We start from the raw sequence: 10,764 nt of genomic DNA, 5'->3' as shown, positions 1-10,764 counted from the left end.
CACACCTGCCTTCTAATTCTTTATTAGTGGTATATAGAATGCGATTGGCTTGTACATAAGATCGTTTTTATTTCCCAAAAAAATGTGAGATAATAAAATTACCATTCGAAAACCCTAAAAATAGTGAAGGTATATCCCTTATTCAATAATGTTCAAAAGATGTGCGTCAATGTGAAAGGCTGAGTAGCAAAATGCCATTTTTATCCACCGTTTGCATACGGTTCAGTGGTACAGGCAAACTGCTGTCACCCATGCCTTGCCGGCTAATTTCCCCCATAATGGGGAGAGGACAGAACGCGTTGGTGACTGCAGAAGGGCCACCTCCCTCAAGTTACGTGGCTCTCAGGGACCCGTTCTAAGTCTTTCAGTTCAGGCTAATCATTGACAGAGCTTCACAATCACAAGCTTCTACTGAAGCGTTGATAAGACAGTCCAACAGTTAGTGAGTGGCAAATGAAGCCAGCCTGGGAGGCTGCGGCGCAGGCTCCAGGGAATGAATGGATCTGCTCCAGCTCCAGCGCCAGGGAAAGCAGCTCACGCTATAGGAAAACAATGTGTGTCGGGGCGCTGCAGAGATCTGTCATCCTGTCAGCCTTTCTTCTGCTACAAGCCGCCGCTGGATTCTCTGGAGACGGGAGAGCTATATGGTCTAAAAATCCTCACGTTAGTCCGGTCAATGCAAGTCAGCTGTTTCTCTATGACACTTTCCCTGAAAACTTTTTCTGGGGTGTCGGGACCGGAGCTTTTCAAGTGGAAGGAAGTTGGAGAAAAGATGGAAAAGGACCCTCTATCTGGGACCATTTCGTGCACACGCACCTGAAAGACGTCAACGCCACAGATGGTACCAGCGACAGTTACATTTTTCTGGAAAAAGACTTAATGGCTCTGGATTTCCTAGGAGTTTCTTTTTACCAGTTTTCAATTTCCTGGCCAAGGCTTTTCCCTGATGGAATAGTAACAGTTGCCAACGCGAAAGGGCTCCAGTACTATAATGCTCTTCTGGACGCTCTGGTGCTCAGGAACATCCAACCTATAGTGACTTTATTCCATTGGGATTTGCCCCTGGCGCTCCAAGAAAAATACGGGGGGTGGAAAAACGAATCCATGGTGGATCTCTTCAATGACTATGCCACATACTGTTTCCAGATGTTTGGGGACCGAGTGAAATACTGGATTACAATTCACAATCCATATCTAGTCGCTTGGCACGGGTATGGAACAGGTATGCATGCCCCGGGAGAGAAGGGAAACCTAGCGGCTGTCTACGCTGTGGGACACAACCTGATCAAGGTACTGTACAGCCGGCGTCTTGTGATAGCATCAGGACATGTAGGGGACCGAGTTAAAAAAGAAACACTAGGAAATTTACCTCTGTTAAATGATCCTCTATTAAAAATCAATGCAGCTAATTTCAGGCTAATTCACAGGTTCTGTCCTCCAATTTTATATCTAAAGTAGGATGTGTTTCATTGAGCAAAGCTACTGCTAGCATATCAATCTAATTCGTTTCTTCCGAAGTTGTACTTGGAGGCTATTTTAAAATCTACAAGTATACGTTAGAACGTGAGGCAAGGAGTCCTGTGGGGAGTCGGCACCTTAGACATTTCATTGTTGGGACCCTTTTCTGACGTCATCATTTCACAGTTTGTTCACGTCTATTTCAAATATGAATTTGTTGTTAGCATGGCTATTCTTAGTGTTACTTATCTATAGTAAGATAAAGAAATGTGAGCTAACTAATTCATATTTCATGCAGAAACGGAAATAAATGGACTCCACACTGGGTTTTATTTGCGTTACATGGCAGAAAAGATGAGATTCATTGTTCTAGGAATTAATCTACTAATATTCAAAACAGGGAAGAATGTGCTTTACTGAGTATCTCAGAGCAGGGCAACTCAAGAGTTAGGGTTTATCTTGGGAAGTGTTAAACTTATCAAAACAATAATGAAAATGCAGCAAAATAATAGCTAATGTTTACTGAGTACTTAGTATGCCCCAAAGACTACATCAAGCATTTTGCATGCATTGATGTATTCGATCCTCATAACAACTAATGGACTAGGTCCTATTATTACTATTTTAAAGATGAAGAAACTGAAGCTTACTGAGATTAAGTAATTTACCCAAGGCTACGGAATCAAATGCAGCTGCTGTGAACATGGGGTTTAGAGATGACAGCATAATTAAGACAGTGTCTTTGTTTAAAAAAAAATCTTCTAAAAAGAACCATCTTTCTGAAACTTTAGCCTTTATATGGAGGCTCACATCTAGAATCAGATCTAACTTTTGAAACAAATAGCTTACTTGCGAAAAATCATTTTGAATACCGGTTACATTTTGGAAATAGAAAAACATTATCAATAGGATTTCATGACACACTAGAAGTGTTTTAACTTCGAAGAAACAAATGTTAGCTGAGCGTGTTGGCTCATGCCTGTGATCCCAGGATTTGGGAGGCTGAGACATGAGGATTGCAGGTTCAAAGCCAGCCTGAGCAACTTAACAACTCCCTGTTTCAAAATTGAAAATTTAAAAAAAAAAAAAAGGCTAGAGGTATAGCTCGGAGGTACAGTGCTCCTGGGTTCAATCAATTCCCAGGACAAAAAAAAAAAAAGAGAACCAATTGTGTGTGTGTGGTACTGGGAATTGAACCAGGGACATTCTACTTTCGAGCTATACCCTCAGTCCACTTTTATTTTTTATTTGAAAGCAGGATCTTGCTAGGTTGGTGAGAGTCTCTCTACTTGCTGAGACTGTCTTCAGACCTTCGATTATCCTGTCTCAGCCTCCCCAGTACTGGGCATACAAGCGTGCACCACCATGCCTGACCCCAAATGTTAAACATATTAGAAAGTTTTTAAATGTGCAGAAACAAAGAACTACTTTATACAAACCCTTCTTTTGTTGGACTTAATGGATTCTTATATATGTGTACATAGTTCTGTGGTTTCAGCTACATCTACCTTTGTAGGAAATAGACTGCATTATGATTTCAAGGACATTTGCATATCTGAACAGAGTTGTATATAGCACATATTATTAACATGTGGGTATACTATGATTTTGCAAAAAAGACATTAAATGGGAGAAAATATAGTTTTTTTTTTGTTTGTTTGTTTGTTTTTTGGTGGTACTGGGGTTCCTGGAAGCCCTTCTACCTCCGGGCTACACTCCCAGACCTATTTTTTATACTTTTTTATTTGGAAACAGGGTCTCATAAGCCAGCGCGCGCGGATGGCTTCAAACCTGCGCGATCCTCCTGTCTCTGCCTCCCAAGCGCGGGGATTACAAGCGTGCGCCACCACGCCCGGCGAAAATATAGTTATTTAATAGCTTTAAGGTGCAAATATAAACGGGGTATGGTGGAGCACACCTGTAAACCCAGTACTTGGGAGGCCGAGAGTGGAGGATCTCAGGTTCAAAGCCAGCCTTAGCAACCTAGTGAGGTTGTCAACAACTTAGTGAGATGATGTTTCAAAATAAAACAGGGCAGGGGGTATATATAACTAGGAGGCAAAATGACCCTGGGCTCAATCCCCAGTACCATAAAAGAAAAAAAATGCAAATATAAGCTAGAAAAATATGCCTTGTATCTACCTCTTTTAAGTATTAAAACAATCCATGTTCATGTAAATTTTAAAACAGCAGATTGAGCTGGCCGTGGTGGCGCACGCTTTGTAATCCCCGTGCTTGGGAGGCTGAGACAGGAGAATCGCGCAGGTTCGAAGCCAGCCTCAGCTGGTTTGAGAGACCCTGTTTCCAAATAAAATATAAAATAGGTCTGGGAGTGTAGCCCGGAGGTAGAAGGCCCCTGGGTTTCATGAAAGTTTTCTTCTAGTGATTGATTTAAAGCCTTAAAAACTGGCTATCTAGCTAGGCATGGTGGGGCATGCCTGTAATCCCAGCACTTGGGAGGCTACAACAGGAAGACTGCAGGTTAGAAGACAGCCTCAGCAAGTAATGAGACTCTCATCAATCTAGCGAGACTCTTTCCCAAAATAAAAATAAAATTGGACTGTGGCTGCAGTTTGAACATCCCTGGGTTCAATCATCCCTGGGTGTAGATTGAATACTCCCAGGTTCAATCCCAAGTGACATAAACAAAACTGATAAAAAAAATAAATAGGAAAAAAGTTTTAATTAACAAATGAATACTATTCTCAAACTTAGCTAAGAAGAAGCTGTATTTTTTTCACAGTTTCCATATTCTTCTCATAGGAGATTAGCTTTGCCTTTAGCACAAAATTAGCACTTTCTGATAGTTACATAAATGTCATTGTTTAATTTTTTTTTCCGGTACTGCAGATGGAACATAGGGGCATTCTACCTCCGAACCACACTCCCAGCCCTATTTTTTATTCTTTATTTTGAAACAGGGTCTCACTGAGTTGCTGAGGGCTTCACTAAGTAGCTGTCTGTGAACTGCAATCCCCGTCTCAGCCTCCCAAATGCTGGGATTACAAGCATGCGCCACCACACCCGGCCTCATTGTTTTAAATTAAAGGATTTGTTTTTAAATGATGGTGTCTCCTGAATAATTGTTTTTTTTATCTTCTTAAAATTTCTAAATCACTAGCCTAAATAAGTGGTGTAAAGGTCCCATGAAACCAAACCAAAAAGTGCAATACACTACGTAACCCAGTGACCCATGGCCCTGGAGAGCTCTTGCAACGGCTTGATGGCCAGAGGTGAACAGCTTCCCCATGCATACCCTCCCCGTCCTGACTTAAACACAGAAAAGCCTAATTTGATATTTTATGTGGCAATGGAGGGATTTTTTTCTTATTGTTCTCTGTAGTGACTCTCGAGCATTCTTTAGGATTTGTTTGTAGTCCAAAAACATTTGAGTTAAATAAGCCTAACATAAAACTCAGTTCATAGGTGGCTGCAGACTACTTCGTACCCTAATCCTCAGATGTCAGAAACATTTCATAGTGGCTACTGGAGTCCTTTTAGTTCTAGAATAATCTTGAAAACGCCATCACAGTTTAAAAGGGCCTGCTTTAGAGGAATCCTGAATGGCCAGGCAGGTTCCAAGACTGACCTGGAATTTAGATTCTATGTTTTCACATTGCTGGAGATTGCCTTAGAAAAGTCTAAGCCTTTAGTTAAAAAAGAAAAAAAATTTTTTTGCAGGTCTGGGGGTGGAACCCAAGGGAATTCCACCTCCGAACTACACCTCCTGCCCTATTTTTTATTCTTTATTTTGAAACAGGGTCTCACTAAGTTGCAGAGGACCTCACTAAGTAGCTGAGGCTGTCCGTGAACCACAATCCTCCGGTCTCAGCCTCCCAAATGCTGGGATTACAAACGTGCGCCACCACGCCCAGCTCTTTAGTTAAAATTTCTAATAGGCATGATGGCACACGCCTATATCCTGTACTTGGGAGGCTGAGACAGGAGGGTTGCCTGTTCACACCCAGCCTCAGCAACTTAGTGAGGCCCTTCCCAACTTAGTGAGACCCCGTTTCAGAATTTTATTTTATTTATTTTTATTTATTTATTTATTTTTGGTGGTACTGGGGGTGGAACCCAGAGGCTTTCTACTTCTGGGCTATACTCCCAGACCCATTTTATATTTTATTTGGAAACAGGGTCTCAGTAAGTTGCTGAGAGCCTCACTAAGTAGCTGAGGCTGGCTTTATTAAAAAATAAGCCGGGCATGGTGGTGCACGCTTGTAATCCCTGTGCTTCGGAGGCTGAGACAGGAGGATTGCGCAGGTTCGAAGCCAGCCTCAGCTACTTAGTGAGGCTCTCAGAAACTTGGTGAGACCCTGTTTCCAAATAAAAAATATAAAATAGGGCTGGGAGTATAGCCCAGAGGTAGAAAGCTCCTGGGTTCTACCCCCAGTACCACAAAAAAAAAAAATTAAAAAATAGGGGTGGGGGTGTACCTCAGAGGTAAAACGGCCCTAGGTTTCATCCCTAGTACCACAAATAAATAAATAAATTTTCTCATAATCCCATCTACCAATAGATGCTCTGCTCTGAGTTTTGTTGTTGTTGGTTGTTGTTGGTTGTTGTTGTTATTGTTGTTGTTCTGTGGGTCTGGAGACAGAACCCAGGGGCATTTAACCTCCAAGCTACACCTCCTGCCCTGTTCTTTTTATTCTTTATTTTGAAACAGGGTCTCACTAAGTTGCTGAGAGCCTCACTAAGTAGCTGAGGCTGGCTTCGAATCTGTGCGATTCTCCTGTCTCTGCCTCCCAAGCACGGAGATTACAATCGTGCGCCACCACACCCGGCGTTCTTTATTTTGAAATAGGGTCTCACTGAGTTGCATAGGGCCTCAGTAAATAACTGAGGCTTCCATGAACTGCGATCCTCCTGTCTTAGCCTCCAAAAATTCTGGGATTATAAGCGAGTGCCACCATGCCTGGCTCCTTTTTTTTTTTAAAAGGGTCTTACTAAGTTGCTTAGGTCCTCACTAAGTTGCTAAGGCCGGCTTTGAACCTACAATCCCCCTGTCTCAGCCTCCAAAAATATTGGGAGTGTAGGCATGTGCCAACAGTGCCAGGCTACAGTGCTATTTCTTTTCTTTTTTTTTTTTTTTTTTGTGGTACTGGAGGTGAAACACAGGGCATTTTACCTCAGAGCTACACCCACAGCCCTATTTTTTATTCTTTTTTTTTTTTTTTTTTTTTTTGCATATCCGGGGATGCAACCCAGGGGCATTCAACCTCCAAGCTACACCTTCTGCCCTATTTTTTATTCTTTATTTTGAAGCCGGGTCTCACTGAGTTGCGGAGGGCCTACCTAAGTAGCTGAGGCTGGCCGCGACCCCAGATCATCCTGTCTCAGCCTCCAAAATGCTGGGATTACAAGCGTGCACCACCACTCCCAGTTTAGAGTGCTATTTCTAATATACATTATTTTGCTTCCTGCATAGAACTCACTAGGGGTTCACCAAAGCTTTGGGGATAAAGTCTCAATTTGTTTTTTACCACAGCCTTTGAGGTAGGACCCATATCCCCACCCCAGTGCCTTTTCTGGTCACTTTCTCATCCCACTACTGATGCCACCCCCTGCTCCCCACGCTCACATGCCGGTAGCATCTCAAATTGACCTTGCTCTTCCTCCATACCTGTCCTCCGCTAGCTTGCTTCACCCAGCTAACATACCCTCCTTAGTCCTGCTTTACCAATCTAATGCCCTTCAAGACTCACTTTCCACAGTCCACAGTCTAAGTTATCCTCAACATCTCAAGGTTAAGTGCTTCTCCCAGGAGCTCCTAAATAAGGTCCTTATTTCTATCCTAGCACCCACACACACCGCCTGGGACCTGTCTCTCCAACTAGAATGAGAGTGCCTTAAAAAGAGAGAGGTGGGCTGGGCACACACCTGTAATCCTAGTACTTGGGAGGCTGAGACAGGACGATCGCCTCCTAGCCAGTCTCAGCACCCGGGTAAGGCCCTCCCCAAGTTAGTGAGACCTTGTTTCAAAAGAAAAATAGGAGCTGGGCGTGTTGGCGCACGCTTGTAATCCCAGCATTCGGGAGGCTGAGACCGGAGGATCAGTGGCCCTCTGCAACTCAGTGAGACCTGGTTTCAAAATAAAGAATAAAAAATAGGGCAGGGGGTATAGCTTGGAAGTCGAATGCTGCTGGGTTCCATCCACAGACCCGCAAAAAATAAAATATAATAAAATAAAATAGGGCTGGAGGTGTATCTCAGAAGTACAATACCCCTGGGTTTGATCCCTGGTACCATAAGAAGAGAGACAGAGAGAGAAAGAGAGATGGCATGCCTGTAATCTCAGTACTGGAGAGGCTGAGATAGGAAGACTAGAGGTTAGAGACCAGCCTCGGCAATTTAGTAAGACCCTCAGCAACTTAGTGAGACCTTGTTTCACAATAAAAAATAAAAAGGGCCGGGAGTGTATGTAGCTCAGTGGTAGAATGCCTCTGGGTTCAATTTCCAGTACCAAAAAAGGAAGAAGGGGAGGGAGGGGAGGAGGGAGGAGAAGATAGCAAAGGGGGTGGAGAGGGAGACCTTTTTATTGTTTTGTTGTTGTTGTTGTTTTGATGTTCCCAGCACCTCGCACAGAATATTTATGTCAGGGCGTAAACATTGGTTGAATGAGTGATTCAGGATTTCTACCTTAAACTTTGTAATAAAAAAAATGTCAAGTTCACCCTTCACATTTCGCTGCATTATTGCCAATTCTTGAAATATCGCCCACATTAGATGAGTGGTCAGGACGCCTCGGTTGCCACGACAGATCTAACTCGCATTGGCGAGAGCAAAGAGAAGCAATTTCCTGGCCGAGGAGCCAGAGCCCGGGGAGGCGTTGACTCAGCAGCTGGGACACCTGAGAACGCCCTTTACTCCATCTTTTATGGCTGTGTCTTCCTGTGGCTTGATGTAATTTTCTCCTTGGTAGAGGAAAGAATTTTCTCTCCTGCATTCAGTTTTTTAAATTCCATGGCCAGATTTGGCCTAACCGGGCTATGCCCCAGGGGTTCACATTAGTAAAGGCAATAACTGATGTCTGCTCTCATTCTATTTTTAAATGGATGAATCCACATAACAATTTAAGTCTGTAGATTTCCTCCTTATCTGGAACACTTGAGAACCTCAAAGTGATCGTGCACAGAAGTTGTGGAGATGAATTTACTCACGAGACAGTAATTCATTCACTTTATTTCTCCACTAAATACCGCCAACCTCCGTGGTCCCTTTGACCGTGTCTTGGCTTTAAAATTGGGTTCTGCTTTGTTTTTGAGATGATGTCTCGCTCATCTCAAAGCTTGCTGCCCAGGTTGGCCTTGAACTCCTGGCTTGAGAAGCCCTCCAACCTGAGTAACTAGGACTACGGATGTGCACCAGTATGCCCACTGGAAGGTTATCTTTCATACATGCATACTGTTTCATAGGGCAGGGATTTTTCAACCTGGCACTATTGACATTTGGGGCTCAATAATTCTTTGTCACCTCGGGCTGTCCTGTGCGTTGCAGGATATTCAGAAGTGTTTCTGGCTCTTTCATAGCTTGCTCTTCCGTCCTCACTTCCCCTTTCCATACTCCCTCCCAATTCCCACTCTTGCTTCCAGGGTTGTGGCAATCCAGAGTGTCACCAAATATTGCCAAAAATGGTGGCCAAAATTCTTTCCCCATGCTGGACATGCTGGTACACACCTATCATCTCAGTAGTTGAGAGGTTGAGACTAGAGGATAGGAGGTTTGAGGCCAGTCTCAGCAAGCTAGACTCTATTTCCAAACAAAAAATAAAATTGGGCTGGGGGTCTAGCTTAGAAGTAGAATGCCCCTGGGTTCAATCTCTAGTACCAAAAAGAAAATTCCTCTTCTGAAAACCACTGATTTATTCCTACAACTGACAACTAATTAAAGCAACAAAGCATAAAGAATAAGAACATTTAAATGTAACCAGTATGAAGGGCCTTAAAAGCAATAATAAATTTTACAGAACTCAAGAAGATTTTTACCAGATCTATAAATTGCATATACAAACTCAAAATTAGCCAGGCACATACCTATAATCCCAGCTACTCAGGAGGCTAAGGCTGGAGGATTGCAAGTTCCAGACCAGCCTGGGCAATTTATCAAGACCCTGTCTCAAAACAAAAAGGGCTGGGGATGTAGCTTGGTGGCCGCGTATTCAATGTGCCAGGCCCTGGGTTCAATTTCCAGGACTGTGAAAAAAATGTTAAATAATAACGATTTATAGCCTTTTCTATTTTTAGAGAAGCAAGGCTTTAAAATGTTAAGAGAGGAAATAATACATAATTAAAAGCATTACTGCATCTAGTTTGGCTTTTCATGCAGTGAGAATAAACTACCCTATTGGCTTTATTTGTGTAACACTTGAAAGAGCTGCCCCAAACCACGAATTCCATATTAAACATTAGTTACTTAGGGACAAGACATTAAACTTATTAGTTAAAAAAGTTTGCCCTCTTCTTTTAAAAAAATTTAAGAATTCAAACAAAATGTTACATAATTTTATTTATCTTTATAACAAACCATGCTGTTTCACAAAGTTTGATTTTTTATTGTTGTTATTTATTTATTTATTTATTTATTTATTTATTTACTTATTTTGGTGATACGGGGGTTCCTGGAAACCCTTCTACCTCCGAGCTACACTCCCAGACCTATTTTTTATATTTTTATTTGGAAACAGGGTCTCTTAAGCCAGTAAGGCTGGCTTCGAACCTGCACGATCCTCCTGTCTCCGCCTCCCAAGTGCCCAGCTGTTGTTTATTTTTAATTGTATATCATTTCATGTTAGATTTTTCTCTGGCTTTTTAGTTAGCTTGCACACTCAAATATCACAAATACTATACTTAAATATCACAAATACTATAATTTACTTAAATATATATATATATATATATATATATATATATATATATATATATATATATTTTTTTTTTTTTTTTGTGGTACTGGGGTTCCTGGAAGCCCTTCTACCTCCGGGCTACACTCCCAGACCTATTTTTTTTAACTTTTTTTAAATCTGGAAACAGGGTCTCTTAAGCCAGCAAGGCTGGCTCCGAACCAGCATGATCCTCCTGTCTCCGCCTCCCAAGCGCAGGGATTACAAGCGTGCACCACCATGCCCAGTTTAAATATATTTTTTAAAGATATATGTTAGCCAGATGTAGTGGTGCAAGCCTATATTCCCAGTACTTGGAAGTCTGAGACAGGAGGCTCACAGATTCGCAGCCAGCCTCAGCAACTTAGTGAGACCCTGTTTTAAAATAAAAAAATAAAGCCGGGCGTGGTGGCGCAGGTTTG

General features: G+C 42.3%; 1 protein-coding gene across 1 annotated transcript in view; it reads left to right on the top strand.

Moving 5' to 3' along the window:
- Nucleotides 1-543: 543 nt before the first annotated feature.
- KLB (klotho beta) overlaps nt 544-10,764 on the top strand; it is a gene marked incomplete at its 3' end in the record, with an annotated part of 41,252 nt that continues 31,031 nt past the window's right edge. Inside the window, exon 1 of the mRNA XM_080697590.1 lies at nt 544-1,290. Within this exon, the coding sequence (XP_080553716.1) occupies nt 553-1,290 (738 nt within the window). The 5' untranslated portion in view covers nt 544-552. The remainder of the gene's footprint in view (nt 1,291-10,764) is intronic.

Source organism: Muscardinus avellanarius (genome assembly GCF_963383645.1).
Source record: "Muscardinus avellanarius genome assembly, chromosome: 6".
Lineage (NCBI taxonomy): Eukaryota > Metazoa > Chordata > Mammalia > Rodentia > Gliridae > Muscardinus > Muscardinus avellanarius.
The sequence above is the reverse complement of the archived record's forward strand: the minus strand, read 5'-3'. Positions and strand labels throughout refer to the sequence as shown.